This window comes from Sphaeramia orbicularis, chromosome 19 (assembly GCF_902148855.1).
Source record: "Sphaeramia orbicularis chromosome 19, fSphaOr1.1, whole genome shotgun sequence".
In the NCBI taxonomy this organism is placed as follows: Eukaryota; Metazoa; Chordata; class Actinopteri; order Kurtiformes; family Apogonidae; genus Sphaeramia; species Sphaeramia orbicularis.
Genome location: NC_043975.1, coordinates 28,754,497 through 28,777,354, shown reverse-complemented (window position 1 = coordinate 28,777,354; position 22,858 = coordinate 28,754,497). Strand labels below are relative to the sequence as shown.

Genomic DNA, 22,858 nt, shown 5'->3' with positions numbered 1-22,858 from the left:
TCGGCTGTGTGTAAATGCACACTGTACATTCATTTACTTTAAGAGGGTTTGTCCTCTGAACCAGCGCCTTAACGAAACCTTTGTTTATCTTCAAACACAGAGGCCTATATTTGACAGAACAAGTGTCTCGGTGCTGAAATACACCTGAGTCACTGCCGGTGAAACCCGAACAGGTGAAACGAGGTAGGGCACATTCTTCAACTGCTCTGCATTACTGAGCTCTAAAGAAAAAGACTCTACGCACATGAGGAGTATCAAAGCTGCTGCTACCATTTTATTCTGTTTATTTCTTCTGTTTACAGATTCACCACGACTGAACTTCTCAGTGATAACGTGAACGCACATTCAAGTTCAAAGTCTGCTAAAAAACCATCATAAATTAATTCCACGTGAACATAAGTCGATGGTAAACCCAACTTTGAACTCCTAAACGGGTTCAGATTGTAACGAATGATGGAAAAAGGAAACTATGACACCGGGAAATATATTTACAGAGAGCTGATCCAGCGACGTTAAATTAAACAAATTCTCACCTCAAAGTTTAGAAACAATAAATGATTAAAAATGATATCTCAGTCAGCGTTTGATTTTAAGTTCATTGTGGTTTTCATGCTCGCGCACACACAAACATGCAGATTTCTGGTCACTCACATGCAAAACCCATTATTATTCAAAAGGTCAAGGCTGAAATGGTAAAACCGGTGTTACTTTTCAGACATTTCCTCCTGCGCCGTGACTCACCTCAGCCTCTCCAGACACTCCAACACGTGGCGCTGGATGGTTTCGTCTTTTTCATAGCTCTCAAGCAAGGAGATGGCATCATCATGGTTCTGGCAGTAGATTTTATAGACCTCCTCCAGCTCGGCCTTATAATCAAGAAATACCTTACCTGAAAGCACAGGGTACAGAAAGTAAGAAGGGTTTCTTATTGGTTAGTTCAAATCAAACCAAACCTTTTTTCCAGTGTTATTGAAGATTTATGCTTTTAATCAATTATTTTCTGGTTAAATGAACTGAAGATTAAGGTAAAACATGATTGGAAAATACTCATTCCTCACTAAAACTATACATTATGTAAGAAAAAACACATTCATAATAAATATTTAAGAAGCAAAAAGGTGGCATTTTGAGATTTAGTTGGGCCAGACCATCTCCAGAGGAACAATCTCGATAACGATCTCTTTGTTTATGGACAATGTGGTATTGATAAATACAAAAATTGCTGAACTACTGATTTTTTGCATGAAAGCACAGCCATGATAATATTGTTGTGCATAATTCAATTACTGTATTATATATTAGTTGTGGTGTGAATGCTAAACTGAGAAAAATGTATTGTTGGATTCATGAATCAAGTTATTGATAAAGGTGTAAAAGTACTTGAGGGGTAGGATTAAATAAGTTTATACTTCTTCCTACTCCTTTTCAACCATGCAAATTCAGACTTGCTCGTACTTGAAGACAGATTCTGTTCATTTAAATGTTTTTTTTTTGTTTTTGTCTTATTTTGTTTCTTTGCATGTTCAAAAGAAAGAAAGAAAGAAAGAAAGAAAGAAAGAAAGAAAGAATCTCGATTTTGCAATTTAGGTCTTTTTCATGTTATCAGAAAGCAAAACCTTTATTCTAATGAATTTGATAAATTTCCCAACCTTTGTTCCAGTATAATTAACACTGAGCTTATTTAGTCTTAATCATGATTATTTACTACCGAAGAACATGCTGTCCTGCACTAAATGAAACAACTGACCATTCACTGGTTAAATCAAAAAAGTGGTGCCCTGCAACCAAAACACATGCATAGACCACTTTCTGTGTACGACATAATGTCTTGCTACATTTTGTCTGAATGGTGATATACAGCACATTTCTGAACACCTTTCTGAAAAAGAATGCATTTTCATCCACACAAACTCTTGCAGATTAAAGTCCTGACAGATTATAAATGGATTAAAACACACCCTAGTCTAGGGACCATAAAAAAAAAAAAAAACTGAACAAAATTGCAAATTGAAAGTAGGGTGAATTTAAGTTCTGTTTAGTTTCATTTTAAGCATTTAAAGAAACAGTCTATTCTTTTTAATAAATCAAACATTTCTTCAGTACGTTTAAGATAATTTATAGAGCATAAATCATACCAATAGAGTCTGTGTCATGCAGGGTATCACAGAGCCGCTGTGAAAGGTCAATCACTGTAGTGATGTTTCCAAACAGTCCATCAAAGTCCACGTTCTTTACCTTTAGAGGAGTTTGACAAAGGGTTATAGTGATGACAATGCCAAGCTGGTAAATATCTCTTATATTTACTCTTCTGATGCATGTTTACAACATCACGTTACCTGTTTCTGCTGCAGTGGCTCAATAATCTCCTCGACACACATCTGCAGGTCTTTGATGTAGTCCTTCTCTGTCTGCAGCAGCTCCTCTATGACCTTTGACCTCTTCTCTAACATCCTAACTTCAGGGTCTTCGGCGCCAGTGCTCGCTGTCTGGGTCGTGTCTGAGACCGGAGTAGAATCTGAAGGCTTGGGTTGGGACGACAGGAGGGTCATCTCTGAAAAACAGAAAAGGAAACAGATTTAGATGAATTTAGATGCAGCTTCATTATGTAAAATCACAAGGTAACAGAACTCTATGGGGTTTCTACAGGTTTCAAGTTAAGGAAGTACTTTCTAAGACCATTCATGTAATTTAAGACCTATTTTCTGTTCCATGACTTTGGAGATGGTCCTGATATGAATCGAAAACAATCTGATGTTTTTCAGTATTACCATGCTGCTCTAATGCCATTATGCTTAAAATCGCTAATTCAAGAGAAACAGGCTTCAAATCAGTCATTTTCAGTAGGTCTCAAACAAATCCAATCACCTTTAACCATTTAACAACTGCAATCTCTCTGGCGCTATCCACAAAATTCAAAAAGCTGAGATCCTGAGCTTCCGAACACTATGTAACACTTTACAGCAGCATTGTGGGACTGTATTATAAGTAGAAAGGAACCGTTTCAGAGACTTACACACAGGCTAAAAAACACCTGGAAATAACAAAATATATAAAGCCATAATATGGATACTTTATGTTCATGACCAAAAAGCATGTTTGAGCAGATGTAAAATAGATGAAAGTTTATTTCTGCAATCTCAAAAAGTTTTGTTATGGACATTTACAGTTGTTTCTCAGGATAAATATGCTAAAAACTTCAAGATTGCTTTTTTTTTTTTTTTTTTTTACTAAAACACACTGTTTTAAGTATTTATTATTCATAATAATGATAATTAATGGCCAGATATTGAAAGTTAAGTTCTTCCTGAAAACAAAGGTGCAAAAGAATTGGTAAAAAAGACATTTTCTGACACTTTTATTGCAAAGAAAACATGAAGACACCTAGGAGGCCTGTTATAATGGCAGTCTTAAAAGGGTTAAATCTGTCAAAATCCTATTTAAGAAAAGTGTGTAAATATGTCAATTTCAACTCACTGACTGCCATGAAATTGGCATAAAAGCTGAACTTGTTGTACATAGGAAATAACAGAAAATGGTATCTCTGAAAAAGTCTGACAAGAAAAGAGCATGGCAAAAAAAATCCCTCCCCACCCATGACTCCATTCATTGTATCCAAACATATTCCTGTCCGCCCCCCAGGCCGGGCCTTTCCTCCTCATCTTGTCAGCTTTTGATCAATGTCTCTGCTATCACTGGCACAGGGCTGATCTGAGGGGGAGCCCCGGACTGGAGGGAGAGCCTGGTTCACGCACCAGCGCTTTTTATGAATGGATGCAAAACTGGAGTGGACTCAGGCTCTTTGTGTGTGGTACAATGGTCTGTGACAGCAGCGGCAGACATACAGGCTCTCAGGGACCAGCAGACATTAAAGAAGAGACAGTTAGAGGCTACAGAGATAACACAGCTGAAGACTTATGAGAGGGACCCAGGACCCATGTATGGGGGATGTGCACATTGTATATGGTGACTGTGACTACCAGTAGGATCCTGATAACCTGTACTTAGTATTTATTTAATTAGTTACAGGACAGTGTGTATTGGCATTAGTTACAAAGAACAAGATGCGTGCACCAGATTTTGTAGAGGAGCTAATTTCCATCTGTGGTCCTGGACAAACAACCAACATGATAAAAATTCACACGGTTACAAAAGTACTAATATACAGGAAGAAAACCATTAAACAATGACAGATACAGGGAAAATATGCTCAGGCGGAACAGTTACAGCCAAATACATAAAAACGGGCTTACATTCTAATACTAACAGGTGCTAAAAAAGATTCAAAAAAGGAGGAAAAAAATATACCTACAAGAACTCTAATTATATGTGAGTAAAATTAGCACATCACATGTTGGTGGGATGCCAAAAGAAGAGGGGAAAATGCTATTATTATTAGTTATTCATTTCATAAACAAATTAATTTTGTGTCACTGCATCTGAAAGCACAACCACCACAGTACAGGATCTATTATGAGTGATGTGGTGATATTCAAACTTCACAAAACTACTCATTGAAAATATGTGTTTTAATATTTCATTTATCTCAATTATTGGGCATATTTAGATGTTAAAATAGCAAAGCAGTATATGAGGGGGCTTCAAAATGTTCATGAAGAAAGGGCAGTTGGAAAAAACAGTTTAAGTTATGAACTTTATTTTCAACATATGCTCCATTTAGGTCAATACACTTCGGTAAGCATTGACACCAGCCTTTAAATCCATCTGTGTAAAACTGAGGTCCATGTGATTTAAACCATGTCAAACCTATAACCTTTTTTCAAAAAGCTTTTGACCCCCCTGCTGTAAACCACTCTAAACTGTACTACAACGACTGAGGCCCAGTTACTGAGAACTGCTGCTGTAGAAGGATAGAAGGTATTCTGTGTATATTTTGGAGTATCCAGTTAAGACTAAGCTTGAGAAAATGCAGCATGTGCTGCTGGTATCATCTGATAAGGATGATGTCACCCCTGCTCCTCGAACAGATGCTGTCAGAGGCTAATGAAGTTAACTGCTTACACTCATGTGATCAAATGCCGGAAGTTCTCAAATCTTGCATGCAACAGAACACATGCATACAAACATACACAGCCACACTTCTATACACTTAAATAAAGATGAAGTAACCACAGTCAGTCTGATGAAGTCAAACATAACAGGACAATTACCCGAAATATTAGTAAAATCACAATTTGACAGAGTGCACAATTCATATTGCAGAAGCTGCAATTTCTAACTAAAATATGTAAAAACATAATATTATAAATGATGCATTATAGAGCAGTGGAAATGCTCTGGCTGAAGAATTACGAAGCTTGTACGGGACTCAAGAAAAGATAAATGTTTTTCTCAGTGAAAATTAAAATCCAAACATAACCATTCTACTAAAAGCATGACCCCTATCACAAAATCTATCAAAATAACAGCAATAGCAGTGATTTTGTTTGTTTGTTTGTTGCTGGTTTGACCTTAAACATCTCAATTCTAGAAACATCCATTTGAGCAAAGTTTTCAGAAATAGAAGGAATGGGAATGTGTGTGTGTGTGTGTGTGTGTGTGTGTGTTTGTGTTGTGCGTCTGATCCCTTGGCCACCTGCCCTTTGTCTCCCTCCCACCCTGACCTCATCCCTCTCTCTCTTCACGTGACTTGGCTAAGTCTCAACTCAAAGGAGCTTTTCTCATGGCTTGCACCATGCAGTACCTCCCTGCAGCATCCGTCACCATGTCCGTCAACTGCCAAAGTGCGAGTATTTCCCCACTAATGAGTAAGTAGTTCACTAATGGGCTTTAAAAAGTCATACAGCACCACAACACACAAAAAGAGGCTGAAAACAAAGGACTCTGCGTTAATTTGAATCAATCTGCTCATTCCCATGTTTGATCCTCCCAAACACATCATATGCCCCACTTCACATGGTTAAATGCACAGTCGTGTCCATCAGAGCCAACCTGTGAAACTGCATGACCCCATTTGGACACAGTTTCAGAGTTCCAATTTGCTCAGTTTTTTTAAAGTAAATAAAAGTGTACAGGCGTAAATGTAACTTTTACAAACACAGCACAACTGCAGGTTTGGAGCAATTCTACTTAGAGCAGGGCAATATGGACAAAAAATTAAATCTACATTTTTTTCCCCAATGTTATGGACGATTAACGATTTTAATCTTTTTTTTTTTCTAGCTAAACAAACTGAGGTTAAACGTGATTCAACAATGTTTGTTCCTCACTAAAACTACATGTCACACAAGAATAGAATGACACTTTTACAATTGATGCATTACGAGAAACAAACAAGTTGCATTTGGAATTTTTGTTGAAGGAGGGTCTCTAAAGCAGGGGTCACTAACCCTGGTCCTCCAGATCTACTATCCTGCATGTTTTAGATGATTCCCTCTTCCAACACACCTGACAGTTGTTATCAGGCTTCTGCAGAGCTTAATGATAGGCTTATCATTTGAATCAGGTGTGTTGGAAGAGGGAAACATCTAAAACATGCAGGATAGTAGATCTGGAGGACCAATTAAACAAAATGTTTAATCAAATAAATTTAATAAATTGCCCAGACTTTGTTTGAGCTCATTTAGTGGTAATTACCATAATTAACAACAGAAGGACATGTTGCCCTGCACTAAATAGTTGCTTTTCCATTGACCCTCAAATTGCGCGAATATAACTTGCGCGTAAAAATTTACCTAATGGAAAAACGATAATTTCACCAAAACTCTTGTTTTTCGAATAAAAGTTTTTGCGCTGGCAGGGTGTTTTTTTGGCTGTAGCACAAATAGTATATCATGCAAAACTGCAATGGAAAGACCTTTTTCCGTAACTAGTCATGTGAAAAAAAAAAAAAAAAAAACAGATGTTGACGGATGTTACAACAAGTGAAGAAGAAGAGTTTTAAAAGAAACATGGTGCGGTATGTGTGGACACACCAGGAAACAAATTTTTTTTTTTTTTTTTTATTTAGTACGGGATAGAGAGGTAATATATAATAATAATGAATATATCTGTAAATCAACATCATAATTACGTTTGTCGCCATGTTTATGGAAAGACTTCTTATGTCATCTTGCAATAATAAATAAACAAGTCATCGCATTTGTGATTTAGTGGAAAAACCGACATTATGCAATTCTGTTTTCTCAACATTTAATAAATATCGATAAAGTTTTGCGCAGATGTCCAATGGAAAAGTGACTAATGAAGAACTGTACCATTAACTGGTTAAACATAAAATGTAGAGCCCCACAATCAAGACACATACATGGACTAGGGCTGTGTGATCCACACAAAACATTATGTCCTGTTATATTTTGTCTGAATGGTGACATACAGCACATTTCTCAATATCCTTCTGAAAAAGGGTACACTTTCAGTCAGAAACATGTCTTACAAATGTGCTGACAAACTACAAGTAGATTAAAATACACTCACTAGCCTATTGACCTTAAGGCTAAAAATGAACCAGAACATTCTCTATAAAATAATATGATTACTCAGCCCACGTGAAACATTAAAGCAATTCTCATGCTGCTAGGTTAAAAAAAACATACGCAACAATGAAAACTGATATTCCCAGTGTAGTCATTTACTACACCCTGCTGCTGTCCACCCACAGCACAGATACATTATCACAGACAGGTATAAAGTTACATCGAATATGTTGTCATACGGATCATCCTTGCGTAGAACATGATGAGTCAACCTCCATCAGTCAACCTCCAACACCTGTACAACAACAGCCAAGTAACTATTGGATCAAACACCTGTGACTGAATGCCAGCAGAGGCTAGTTACACAACACACACACAATCTGCTGCTTCACACAAAGCTGTAAATTCAACAGGTTAAACTGATCTGTGTTACAGTCCACAATAAAGGACATTCACAACACTGAAGAACTAATCCTAGGAGGAAATAATTAAGGTTAAGGTTTAACTTTATTCAGTCATCTTCCATAAAACAGAATACACAATCAGTGAGGTTGATTTTAAGTCAACCGACTGAATTCTGTTGAGACTGAACAGGATTAGGCAGAAGCTAAATGCTTATATACACCTCGCCTACATTCAAATCAAAATCAGTTTTATTCTACCAATCAATACATCAAAAATCATTCATGCTTGTATCCCTCAAAAATATCTTTACAAACCAATGTTTTGAAAACCACTAATGAATTACACATCTTTAAATGTATTTTTATGTCATTCCATAATTTAACTCCAATAACAGAAATACATCTTACATACTTTTGTACAATAAACAAACACCTCTGAAATCATACCTGCTTTCCTGAATCAAAAAGAACTTTCGAACAGAGTCTGTGAGTGACCTTTGTTTGGCTCTGAAGATTATTCGCACAGTTTTGTAATAAAACAAGTCATTGAATTTCATAACATGGGAATTTAGAAACAGTGGAGTTGTGTGTGCATAACAATCAGCTTTATGGATGATTTGTATGGCTTGTTTCTGCAGTACAATTATTGGATTAGTTATTGTTTTGAAGGTGGATCCCCATAGTTCCACACAGTAAGACAGGCAAGGTTGAAAAATTGAACAATAAATGGTACGGACAACAGAGTGTGTTATAATTTAAAACTTCCCTAGTTTTATAAAGGATTCTTATAGAAATAACAGTGAAATCTGTTCCTAATAAAGTAAACATTCGAAAAAACAGGAGGCAGGGGTTGTGGCTCTGCGGGGGGCTGGGAGTGTCAGTATGGAAAAACAGAATCATGACAATTAAAAAATGAGCTCCATTCAAACCCCTGACCCATTTCCTAGCAGTAGAGAGGAGATAAATAAAACCTGTGTTATCAAATGTGAGACACAATGACAATATCATTCTCATCTTCCTATAAAACATATGTAGGGCAGTGGAACAACCTGTCTTTGTGTCTCGGATTCTCATTCTCTACACTGACCATAAATGAGTACAAGTCAAAAGACGCAAAACCAGTACAAGTGAGCCTTGTGAGAAGACACTGATATCAAAATATGTTTAAAAAAAAAAAAAAGACCCCAAAGAATTAAATATAATAGAAGCACGCAAAGGAGTTAATAAACAAGACCAGCTCTTCTGATTTAGTGTATTCAGCAAGGTTGGTAGTGTTTTTTAATCAAACATACTCCAGCATTACAGCAAAATGTTAAACTAAAACTTCAACTACAGGGTGTCCCATAAGTCTCCATACATAGGAGACATAATACATTCCATACATATATGGTTCGAACATGTATTTCTTTATATTTCTTCTTTATAGTTCTTCAGCAGTGGAGGACATGCATTGAAATGTGTTCCCGACAAAATGGCAGTCATATAGAGCATATTATAAAAATAAAAATGGTTTATGTCAAGAAACATTTATTTTTCCTATGTATGGAGACTTATGGGACACCCTGTAGTTGTAAAAAATATTGTTAACTGAAATAAAAATGTAAAAAAAAAAAACTGCTTAAGAGCACAAAAATGTCAATTACAATGAAAAATACAACACAAGCCAAATTCAATAGTACTATAGGGAAAACCAGGTTTGCTTTCACCAGTTAATATAAATCAGATTGCACTTGATGTCATGTAATCTTTCATCCTACCTTTGACAGCTTCTACAAATCAAGGTTTTCCTGTTACATATGAAATAAATATGAAATTAGATAAAACTAGTAAAATTCTACAAACTATAACTAGACTGAAATCAAAAAATAAAAGAGTAAATAAGAAGGTGAACTGACTTCTTCTTCAGTACTGACATGTCAAACATTACTAGGTTTTTCTTTGACTCAACCAACAACAGCTGGAACCAATGGTGAAGAGCAGAGCTGTTCAAGACAGCAGGTTTTACTGACTCATCTGGATGTATTTGCAGAGTAAACCCTGGATGGCTATTTTACACTGCTGCATGTTCTAAAGTTGAAGCTTTGGGGTTTTCTCAGAAAAGTTTTCCAGAGACCTGACTAAACCAGGAACCTAACGTGGTGATTTGTCAATGGTTTTAGGTTGAAACAAAGTTGATTCCCATCCACAGTGTGAGTCATAATTTATCACTAATCTTGGAGATAAAAATACACAAACAGTCTGAACGTCAAGGTTAGTCACAACAAGGAGTGTCCGTAATCAGACTGTAAAAGGGTCTGAGCCATTTTACTGCATCATAGTTCATTTTGATAAACAGCCTCTGTCACAAATATTAAAACAACTCAGGGCATACATGGATTAAACTGAAAAAGAGTGAGATTGTGCATTTAAATGTATGCAAAGAAACACATACAACCACATTAAAAAAGATACCTAGATCGACAAAGTCTCCTGACTGGTTACAGCCCTGAAGGAATTCTTTTCTACTTAAAATCACATTAGCGTCTCCTAAATCTTTACATCACTGACTATACAGCAAAAGGAAGAAAGACAATCATGAGGCTTCACCCACCTGCTGCTTGCAACTTTCTTCAAACCACTTCAAAAACAAGCACATCCCCCCCACCGGACACACACACACACAGTGCTTCAAACAACACCATCCATTCTAAGATAGTTCATTGTCAATCTGAAGTCCAGCTCCTGAGCTCTGCAGAGGACTGTGTGTCCCGCTGCACAAACTCCATTCCTGTGCTCCAATTACCATGAGAATGGATGGGAACCCACCATGATTACACACAAGAACGCAGTCAAAGACACACACACACACCAGGGAGGACGACCACTGTGGCAGATATTAAAACCTGGAGCTGGACTTGGCCTGTTTTTCACCTTTAAGGAATAAGTTTATAGCTGAAAAAATGAGTTTGTGGACTTCTGTGTGCCTACTCTTCACTTAGGGTTCAAACACATTTTTCAAGGTCATATTCAAGCACTTTTAAGGGTCATTTAAAAAATTTTCCAGCACCTTATCGCTGAAGTAAAATGCATATCTACAAGAATAAATATACTCGTGATTATTTTTTTCACTTTTTATCACATTGATGTACATTATATTATAATAATGAACATCTAAAATTGTTTCATAACAGCAAAAAGTTTAGAAATTAAAGGAGAACACAAAGTTTTATCCAAAATAAGGAAAGCCACTTGGTGTTCTTCAGTCACACTCGCACTGAGACAAAGATTAAGATAAAAACGTACCTTGAGTTGACCTGAGAGCACCCACTAATTTCTTTTTTGACAAAGTTTTATTTTTCAAAATGTATTACCTCTCTGTAAGTAGCTTTGGCTTGGCATCTAACTTGGCGGAATTAGGCTAATATTAGAAATAAACAAATAAATCACATCACAGAGTTATAATTGCGAGCACTTTCAAACACTTCAACTAAAATTCAAGTACTTTTCAGATCATTTCAAGCACCTGTACAAACCCTATTCACTACTTATTTTATTAAATTTGGGTTCACACAAAAGTAAAACATGCAATTCTTTATTTGGTGTTACATGTTCAGAAGGCAGCTAACACCTGGACATCACCTAACTTAATTTCTAGTTTCTTGAAAAGCATCCAACTGACTTTTCAGTTACGTTTGGCAAATAAAAATGAAGGAAAACCCTTGTTTGTGTGGTTATGTGCTCTCTAATTGTAATCCTGCCGATTTAAATCAAACAGAACCCCTCTTAGGTGCTACTCTGCTTTAATCCTGAACTCTCCTGGCTTGTATACAGATACATAAGAATATGCTACAGTATATTGAAATGATCTACTTCATTTAGGTCTCTTTCAGAGGAATCTGCTTCATGTTTCATGGTTCACCAATAGCTGACTAGGCTCCACCCCTAACAGGCTGAAATCTATCAAAAAGATGATACCTGGATCCAACACCCCCCTCTTTAATTCTCCAGCTTACATGCACTGAGGGATGTTTCAGTTCTTTCATCTTCCAAAAGAAAAACAACATCCAAGTAAACTCAAGGCATTTTATAATCTTTATAAAACATTCTTTCCTTTGAGGATTATTATTTCCAGCTTCCAAATAGTAATTTAATACATTCATATAATCTGGAGAGTGTGCTGCATGACAACTATGTAAAGTCAGAAGTTTGCCCTGCACAGGGAGCTGTAAGGTCAGACACAATCACCGCTGTGTGTGCTCTGCTCCAAAGTTCACAGAAGAGTGCACAGTTGCCACGGCAACAAGAATAGCGGGGGCCCTCCTCATATCAAGCCAAGTTTTGGCGTGCAGGGAGTGGCTTTGCACAAATAATCACATGAGCAACTCTGTGCGTTTGTGCTGCAAGTTCAGCTGGGACAAGAAACAGCTTGAGATTGATCCTCTATGACTATTAAATACCAACACAAGCAACATTATTTACCTGGAGACCTGCAAGCCCTGGCCTGCAATTAATACCCAAGTCTATAAAAAAAAAGCATGACGCTAGTCACTGGCAGAAGAAAAATAAACTGTCAGTCTAGCAGTAAAACACTGTTAAAGGCATCAAGCTGTGGCATCTTCACACAGATTCCAGCAGCAGCTGCTATATCTTTGAGAATGTTTTTTTTTTTTTTTTTTACAATCTAATAAAATACACACAAGAATACAAACATTCTCATATGCCTACATCTCTGGCCTTTTGTCCTGCTTTGTACCAACAACTGCTCTGCCATGTCCCTTAAAAGATGGACACAGAGAAGCTTATTCAGTGGCATACCATCCAGTTTATCTCCACAGGTCAAATGTCAAAAGGCCACATTCCAGCCACTGGCAGAATCTAACACAGCAACCACTGTTGTAAAAGCGAACTCTGTACAGATAAATGTACTGCAACGCGAAGAATCTAATCCAGTGTTTGCCTTTTTATAAGTGGATAAGGCTGCAATCTAATTAACAAGTCAAATAAATCAGATGTTACAACGGTTTGGGGTTGGAATGCTAAATGGGACCCAGACTGCGATCTATGGCTTCCTTGGAATTTCTCATTTGGTCACATTTCAATGATGAACAATATCCGATTGCTTCAAGAGATCATCAACTTTGCATATGTGGGTAACAGGCAATTAAATGAGGAGGCCTGTTCAATCAAAGCAGTACTGTCTTCAACTTAATGGAAAAAGAGAGGACAATAAGTGTATTGGGCCTGGCAGGTGTTTTAGCTGCACCAAACATTAGCAAAAGAAACACTTTTAACCATTTTAATGATCACTTGAAACTCTGAGGATTATGTAAAAATCTGAGGAAAAAGTGGTCAATTAAATGTTCCTGGTTCTGTCTATCTATTTTGTAAATAATCTTAATTCTGCTGCCTTCAGCAGTGTGTGGGAAAACTGTGTGAGAACCGCCTTGAGCCTTTAAAAGACATGAACGAACAGTATCATATCTGTTTTTAAATGCAAGACAAGTAAAGACAAGGATCTGCCCGACGGCTCTGTGTGTTCTCCCAATACTTAATAAGACAGTTATATTATGACGATCCGTGTACTCTGCACACAAACAGAGCCGTGCAACAAATTATCACATTACATCCTTCAAAACAGTAGCCCATATTTATTGCACTGATGGTTTTTAGCGACTCTAACAACAGTTGCTAATTTATAACCAAAAAAATAAATACGCTGATACTGGAAATGGTGTGTTTATATAGCAGGATTTTAAGATTTATGACCCTTTTGTCTGAGTTTCCACCAGTTACCCACAGAAGACAGTGGCATGATCACTGTATAAAAATGTAAGTTAGCTAAACTAATGTTATTATAAGCTACACAAGCACCTGCAACCACAATAACAATGTGGAAAAAAACAAATATGTAAACTTCACTAGCCTTTACCACAAGTTAACATCAACATAACTGGTGTTGAAGTGCAGTATTTTGTTACTGAGAGAGGTTTAAGGTGTAATGTAGGGACTAAAAATGCTAGATTGAGTTATGATGTGGAGCTCAGCGACTATGCAACAAACACAAAGTACTAATTTGTCAGGCAGCAAGGGTACAAAAGAGAGCAGTTAGTCTAAATACAGCGGCATAATTAGAGAATACTCGTCCAGTGCGGTTATTGTTTATGCAGCTCATAATTAATCCCCCCAAAATAGAAAAGACATTTGATGCACATTCCTTTGTCACTATCAGTTATGAATGAACTGCATTTGTATTCTGTATTCACATGAGTGTAAACATGTGAGTGTTTTTGTGAAAATGTACTTATTGCAAATAAATTAGCCCTCGTGGGAAAGTGCACAAGGTAAAAGATCTAAATGCTAGATAGCCATGCGAAAAAAAAAATTCAGTGTAAAAAAAAAAAAAAAAAAAAAAAGCAGAGAGCATTGGTGTTTATTTTTATGCAGGTACCAGCAGCATCATGTGACCCAGAAAGGAAGCATGTAAAGTTAGAAGTCTGGATGATGTGTAGTTATGCATGCGTTCGTGAAAAGCCATAAGAATTATCCATCCACTATATACTTACAACACTGGCATCATTACCAAAAATTACTTCAAGTGTGTCAAAGATTTACTGCTACAAAAAATATAAAGGTCTTGACACCAAAATCATGCACATGTGGCTCTGACTCCTCCTGATTCATGTCGACAATTAAGAGTACAAACCAAACATTGCCTGCCAGTCATAACACAGGTCATATTTTGACGATTAAGTGAGACAAACTGAGATCTTTGACAGATTTCCTGTATAAACTGCTAATTTCCTCGCCCAATTCCTTCACCAATCGCGGTGAAGTATTACAAAGGAAAACACAGACTGCCCTGCCAGACCATAGCTGGATAATGACACATATCTAAACTGTTCATACGGGATTTCTGGAAAAGTGACACATTTGATTAAACATTAACAACATGGTTAAACATGGGCTGCATGCCCATCTATTCCTGCTTTAGTTATGTGTGTAACACGCAATGTGTGCTGCAAAATGTATGCAGGGAATCCCATTTAAAAATAGAAAATAAAGCACAACTACAAACACAAATACAGATGATGAGGAAGGTAGAACGTTCAAGAGCAGATTCTATTAAATGGTCTCTGTGAAAGCACTGGAGGCATGTTTTCTGCACATGTCCATCAACAAATGAGTATAGCTATGTATTTAGTATACGTCTGTTTGTTTTTGTTTTGTTCTATTTGAAATGCGTTTCACTCTGAGACACTAATTTAACTTTTGGACCATCAGTGACTTCTATGGATGATAAGGATGATTTATGTCTTGGACTGTACCAATTATATAGCAGGTTACTGCCCTGTCATGTCTATTTTATTAAAGATGAGCCTTACTGTGATAATTCTGTTTCGCACCTATATTATTGTTTGTATTATCATTTACCATATTATCTATTATTAATTATTTGTGGTAGAGGGATTATTTTCTTTAAAAATAAATAAATACAATTGTTGAATTTAAAAAAAAAAGGTCTCTTTATTTCTTGGGCTTCCAGATAAGCCTAATATATCAGGCTTCACTGTTGTTAAAAACAGCCTTTATACATGTTTAAGACGTGTCCCTGGCGGCCTTAGCCATCACCTCAGTGTCATTGAATCTCAGTGTAAGCCAAATAAAGAAGAGCTATGAGATGGTCTAATGTTTTTAACCCTGCAATCAAATGCTTTACTCAGGCGAACCCCTGACCAAGCTGCAGCAGTTTAACAAGATTAACGGATGACAAGAACACACTGCAGGAGTAAGGGAGTAAGTGTGCATATGTGTGTGTATCTTTTGAAAAAAATGGCGTCATCTCTAACATAAGCCTCTGAAGGCCTCTTGAACACACACACACGCACGCGCGCGCACACACACACTGAGTATCAGTCTAGTCCTGCAGTGAAGGAGTCAGGGCAGTGCCGGCCACCGCCTGGCACCAGACAGACCCCCGCCATCCACTCACCATGCTGCTGACGCTAGGGATTAATACTTGGACTCCCGAAATGGATCTATGGTGGGGGCCGATGTGGACTGTGTGTGTGTGTTTCTAGGTGACTGGGGGAGGGGTCGAGGGGGCGCCACCTGCTTCTTCTCAGACACAATGAAAACAGCCAGAAGTGTGCACTCTCTTTTATCAGTTCCTCATGAAGAAGCACACACACCTACTTTTTGGAAGTTTCCCTGGACGCTTTTTGGATTTTGTGTAGATGAAAGTAACTCAGAGTCAACTATGTTCACAACTAAACCCTGCAAACTCTGTATTTGCATTCACAGGAACAGGTTATAACATGACTTTACAAGAGTTGGGGATCAAACTTAGTTGATAATGGCACAGAATATCAAAAATCTCATATTGGCCAGACATTCTAAGTCAGAATATTTGGTTTTCTTTCATGACATATTTTTCTAACAATAGAATTGATATGCATCTGCATCTCTCCAAGCTTAAAAAAAAATGAACATGGATTTGAAGATTTCTTAACAACTTCTTAACTACTATAAGCAACCTGCAACGATCACGATTGTAAATTCTGTGTAAAACAAGTTGAATAACTGCAAAAAATGGTAAATTATAGGGTGTAGATTTAAGGCAGGACTGTATACAGTAAATAGAAATATGGTTTGTATATAAAATACAGTATTCTTCAAATAGAGACAGTCTAGATACAGTGTAATCTGTTCTGTTACTGAAATGTAGTCTCTATAAATATGTAAGTCCCCATCGAAGGAACAAGATGGAGACAATAAATAAGTGACCTTCAGTCATGCAGCAACTACACAGAATAGTTTTGGATGAATACAGCATCAGCAACGCAGAGTATGACAGAAAACAGGAAAACTATAGAACAACAGCATGAGGGAATGACAGAATACAAAAACCAAGAACCAATAAAACCTGTTCTTCAGGTCCCTACGCCTACGCATACTTGACGGTCTACCTTACTCTGAGACAGATACTGACACACACACAAACACAAACACACACACACACGAACAGCTGAAAGTGCACCTTCTTTGTCAGCAGGTTGTAAATTGATTAGAGTACCTCTAGAGGTCAACAATGATAAGAACTGAGACACCCAACACTGTCTCCATCCTGTGTCAGTTACTAGGCGTTGGATTGACAATAACACCTTAACCCTCCAAAGTTTATTTTACCGGTGATGAATTGTAGACTGTCACAAACCCCTATATAATCAAGTTTAGAAGTGAGATTAGTAACTCGTGCCTTGAAAAAACAACATTCAGAGTGCCTTCTCTCACATCACTTTCCCACTGTTTACCTTTCTTTTCTTTCCTGTTGGTGGCGAACTGTGACTTTCGCAAGGAGCTCGGAGCAGTCTTCCTGTAGAAACTGTTCCTATCCAGCGAACCCACGTACACAGGTTTACGGCCCCGCTTTCGACTTGAACCCCCAGCGCTGGACTCATATCCCTTTTCCTGCTCATCATCGTGCCGGTATATAATGGGATCCTCATAAGAGCGCATTTCCCTAAGAGCAAACTTCTGGTTCTGTTGCTCAACCCATTCCTCGCAGTGTGTCTTACGATCCTTTTTGGGGGTTTCGTCATATTGCGAATCCATAGATAGGGAACGTAAATCTCGATATCTGTCTCTGCCTCTGTGGTGGGAATATTCCGCATCTCTGGAATCGTAAGGGTCAGTCTGCGTGTGATTGTGGTGATCTTCATTCTCGTGGTCGTAGTGGTCCACTGGCCTCCTATCATAGTGCTCTCTTGTTTTGTAGTTGTCTCTTCTTCTGTAGGGCTCATCATCTACATCCTTGTATCTGCTATAGTGGTCCCTCTCCCTCTGACCCCTGTGCTCATTCAGCCCAGAGTCATACTGGCCCCTTCTTTTAGAGGAGTAAGTTTCATCACTCCTTTGACTGTACACATCCCTGTCTTTATATTCTCTAGAGTCATATCGGTCCTCTGCACGCCGGTCATAGTACTCATCCTTGCGTTTTTTCTCATCGTAGTAGTCATGCTCTCTTCGCTGGTAGTGGTCCTTTTCTCTGTAGCGACTACTTTCTTTGGAGTTATAATAATCCCTGTCATGGTCGTGGTATTGATCACGGTCTCTGTGTTCATAGTAATTGTCTCTTCGGGCGTAGTTGTCTTTCCGATCATAGTAATCCTCATACTCACTGTTGTAACTGTCCTGTTCTCTGTATTTCCTGTTGTCATAATATTGCCGATCTCTGTCATCATAGCGGTCATTATATTTCCTATCATGTTCCCGATATTTGTATCTGTCTTTATGATCATACTCTTCTAAGTCTCTTTGATTCTTGCGGGCATAGCGGTCAGAGTTGTGTTCATTTTCTCTGCTCCAATCATCTCTTCTTCTTCTTCTGTCTTCATCTGACCGGTCGTGTCTTTCGTGACTGTTTAAGTCAATGTCATTTTCTTGTGGCACTCTGTTGTAATCCTGGTGACTGTAATCGTCTGGGCCCTGGTAGAAACAATGTTTACCTTTCCATTCAGATATCCTCAGTTCAAGGTGACCATCCTGTGAGCCCGGGTGGAAGTAAACGTCCTGGCCCGGAGCCCGCATGTCCTTGCCTTGTCTAATTTGGGCTTGGTTCTCCCATTGTCCTGGCCACGGAGCTGGCACATGCATTGATGGTGATACCGGCCCACCAACTGGCACCATTGGTCCTGGCTGAAGAGGCACCATGCCACCATGCACTGGCATAGGAAATCCTGGAGCTGGAACTGGGTCACCACCAGGACTTGCTAACATAACTGGTCCCGGTGGTTGACCAGGTGGGACTACTCCATACCCAGGATAACCAACCTGTTGCTGCTGAAGCTGCAGATGGTGTAGATGCTGTAACTGTTGAAGATGAGCCATCCTCTCCCTCTCTCTGGCCCACCCAGCATCTCCCAGCTCCTCTACACTCTTCCCTCTCCTCATTGGGGCACCGTAGTTCCAATCCATTTGACCAAGCATGACTGGGTTCCCATAAACCACCGGGCTCTTCATGGCTCCTGCTGTTTAAATCAGCCTACCCGGAGCTGAGCTGGTTTCTCGTTGAACGTGGCTTATTTCCTCTCTCTGGAGTCCTGCATTCCATAACAAAGTGCACCGTGGGAGACTCCACCTGTCAGGCATATTGTCTGTAACTCTCCCACTTGTTTTCTCTGTCTCCTCTCCACTGCCTCAACAGGACTGCCTGGCCCAAGCACCTCCCCACCCTCAGTGTAGTTGAATCGAATCCTCCCCGCAGCCATCTCAGCGAATCATGGAAGGAGAAGGGGGGTAGGGTTATGGAAGGAGGGGCCTCATCGGGTTAATGATTCAGTGGAGTCACATGAGTGGAGGATTAGCCCCGCAGCCCCTCCCATTGTTTTAATTGGCTACAACCACTGTTTGCATGAAAACAGTCTGCCTAGAGATTTTACTTGATGGAAGATGGAGACTCACTTCACAATCTTCCTTTGGCAGTGATAGACTTTGGCACCAAATGTTTCGTTTTCTCTGAAGTGAGTAATCTGCCATCCTTCCTTGTATCCTGTTTTCTTTGTCTTTACTCTTTCCTGTAGGGGCCACCACATCACTCATGCCGGCTACAATGGCAAAAGCAATTATGTTTCAGTCTTTTTCTAAACTTAAAAACAGCTCTTGCATGTTAAGATAAATTAAAAGGCCATGATATGAGCTGAAAAAAATCCAAATAATCTTACTTCTTTTAGGGAGGAGTGCTGCATTTACACATGTGCAGGATTTAATTCAATACAAGATTTCCGGAGTAATGAGCAGCTGATGGAGTGAAATGCAGAAAACAAGTGAAAGTAAAGGAATAAAACAACTGTAAAACATTTGAGAGGGAACACAACCTGATTAGGGCAGAGCACTGGAAAAGTAGCCGTACATATTACAATGAGCTATTGTTGAAGACTGTCCCCACTCTCAGAAGAGACACAATCTTTTAGTGTGAGAAAAAACTGGAGCCTATTCATAAAGCTAGAGTATAATATATCCCTCCCACCCTAACTCACCCTGAAAGAGGCAGGGACTAAAAGGACAGGTTTAAAGGCTGCACAAACACTCAAATACACGTGACGCACAGACACACACAAAAGCTACTTTCAATTTACCTTCAAATTAAAGCGTAATTCATGTCTGGAACTTTTTTGCAGACTGAAGACCAAAATTTTTAGGGATTTGGATTTTCAGGAATTTACATTTTCTTGATTCATTGAACTGGCATCAAGTTAAACACAGACAAATAACCAGGAAACAAAATAGAAAGGTGTACATTAACAGCCAAAAAGGAAACCATAACTGTGTCAGTAAAAAAAGAGAGAAGCACAATGAGTATTTTTGCAACAAGGAAAAACCTTTGTGTAAAAATGCCTTTACAGAGGGTTCTATCCAGTACTTTCTCTTACAATGTAAACACTTAAAACAAAGTGCTACTCATCATGTTAACACCCAATTAAATTTACAAAAGATGCAGTTTCACATGGTGAGACTGAACATAAAAATCCTGACGACATTGTCGTCTTATTACGCAAGTCTGTTAATTATCAGTGTTTAACATCTCAGCTTTCAGTGGCAGAGCACGACCGAAACTCTCCGTCTGTGTACGCATGTCGACTGCAGAAATGTCAAATACAACATTCCTCTCCATGGCTGTGTTAGCTTATGTAAATGAAACTGTCAAGGGCTTGATCAATATGCAGCAACTCTAGAAAAAGTGTTGTGATATCCAAGAATAAGGTCATACAGCCTACAAGTCCCCTAGTTCGCAGGGCTGTCTGAAGGAAACCTGAAGCTGAAACAGATCCTGAAAACAGTGTTAAACTGATCGGGCTGTGCTGTCATGGAAACTGAGGGAGGCGTTTTAATAGTGGGTTTAAAGAATTAAAAGAGGCTGAAGGTCAGAGGAAAAAAAGAGCACAAACAAAGAGGTGGTCGAGAGTCGAGAAAGTGTTTAACCAAGAGCAAAAGGCACATCTTACACTGATTTCTACAGATATCATCAAAATATTTATGCAATTATTTCTGTTGGCTATAATGGTGCAAATATAAAAGCATACTTGACTAATGCTTTGAATTTTCAGCTTAAAATGTTGTTTGGTAAGTATGGAAGTGATATGCAAATGAAATAAGTTTTACTGTGCACATGTTTTTACTCCATATGGTTAAGGCTTTAAGACTATTATATCAGTATACAAGGACTGAAGCCTCTGTACATTAAACTTAAGTGTTGAAATTACTCCCTGCCTTGTAACAATAAGCTGCCATTGTCTCTCAAACATCACACTCAGGAACACACCCTGCAAAAGTACGGAAAAACATTCACTCCTGGGTGAGTGTGAGGATGTGTATGTATGTGTGTGTGTGTGTGTGTGTGTGTGTGTGTGTGTGTGTGTGTACAGATTCATAGCAAAGGCATGACAAACACATTTTTCACAACAAAGATACTGGGAATTAGTAATAAAATGCACACGCCTTTCAGTGAACAAAAGAAAAACAAAAGGGAAACTTAATATGCTATTAACACATCCTGTTTAAAGCTGTTGTATCTAACTAATATTTTGCTAATTAACATATTAAACATGATACAATGGTAGCGTTCTAGGTTGTTTTTACCTTACAAGTGCCGAACCTCAAATCTTAGAAATTATCTGTATCTTCCTCTTCTTTCTTTTCTTTTCTTCAGTCCATTTCCACATCTAACAATGTGACACATATTTAAAAGATTGGATGTTTGATTTTACTGTTATTGCAAAAGGGGTGAGAATACCTGTGCTGTGATGTGTAAATGGAAACTATGTGGTTACATGATCCTTAGAGGCACCTGTAGCCAATGGAACCTGTTCCTGGCCTCAGGCTGATTCCTTACGTAAAGCTAAAGGATTCACCTTTTAATATAACTGGAGAAAATAGATAATAAATCATTTGGAAAGTTTAAAGCCAACAAAAATACCAACAGTAAACATATGCATGAATTAGAATATACTTGAGGCATCTGATAGTATCACATTACAATCTCATCCTATTAATGTAAAGTTAAACAAATGCCTAAAATAAGACTCCGAGACAGTCACAGTTTATGATTGTTCATCACCATACAATTAAAAATATCTGCTTTTCAATAAAACTCAATAAAGCTGCATGATTGTTTCCGTGAAATGTAGTGATAAGACTGAAATCCTCGTGGCTACACTTGTGGCCAAAAGTTTTGCAATGACATGAGTTTGTTTCGTTTACATTTTCATTTGTTTCTGAGCTATGTTGATGAAAAATTAGAAGCACTACATAAGTTTTAAAGAAATGTAATGACAAATAAAGCGTATTCAAGCACGGAATCCATTTGTGTCATTCCAAAAACATTTGGCCACGAGTGTATGTGAAGGTGTGTGGGTTTAAGAAAGAGAAATGAGTTACAAGTACGAGTTGAGCTCTGCAGTCTGAAAGGTGATAAAAATACATTACCTGTCAATAATATGTATTTATGTATGTATTTCAAAGCTAATGCATGTGACTCAAGCATGAATAATGTGAGTCAAACACTGAGATAGAAATCAAATCACTGATAAATTAATAACACCGTAGGAGAATCTGTTATTGGCTAATGTGGTAAAATAATAAAAATTTCTAAACAAATATTACAGCAATTCCTAAAATTAATGCAAAATAAAAATAATACGTCAGTATTGTCACTAAGCAGATGAATGACAATGCTGGCCACCATAAAAAGTCCAACAACATTCCTCATTTCTTTGCTAATTAAGTCACATACATACAACACCAACGTGAAACTTTCTCAACAAATACTCTCTGTGCCCTTGAGCAAGGCATTAAACCTCCAACTCTAATTCAGTGACATGTCTGTGAAGAGCATTAAAGCTCAGTTAAAATGACCCTTAATGCACAGATTCGCAGTAACTTCACTGAGCTAAGGCATGTGTGTCACTGTTTAATCAAAGCCTACCTGTTGCTCTGCTCGTCCCGGGCTCCAGAATGATTCCAAACAGGGTGGAGAAATGCGCTATA

The 22,858-nt window shown here is 38.1% G+C and overlaps 1 protein-coding gene across 4 annotated transcripts in view; it reads right to left on the bottom strand.

The window, feature by feature from the left end:
* dnmbp (dynamin binding protein) overlaps nt 1-22,858 on the bottom strand; it is a 59,309-nt gene that overhangs the window by 11,044 nt on the left and 25,407 nt on the right. For 3 of the 4 annotated variants that reach the window (XM_030163208.1, XM_030163209.1, XM_030163210.1), the window contains 3 exons: nt 2,337-2,551; nt 2,136-2,235; nt 742-889 (listed from right to left, as the gene is read on the bottom strand). In XM_030163208.1, the coding sequence (XP_030019068.1) occupies nt 742-889; nt 2,136-2,235; nt 2,337-2,551 (463 nt within the window). Of the gene's footprint in view, nt 1-741; nt 890-2,135; nt 2,236-2,336; nt 2,552-17,127; nt 19,053-22,858 lie in introns of those variants that run through there. The other variant, XM_030163212.1, reaches the window with a different exon arrangement.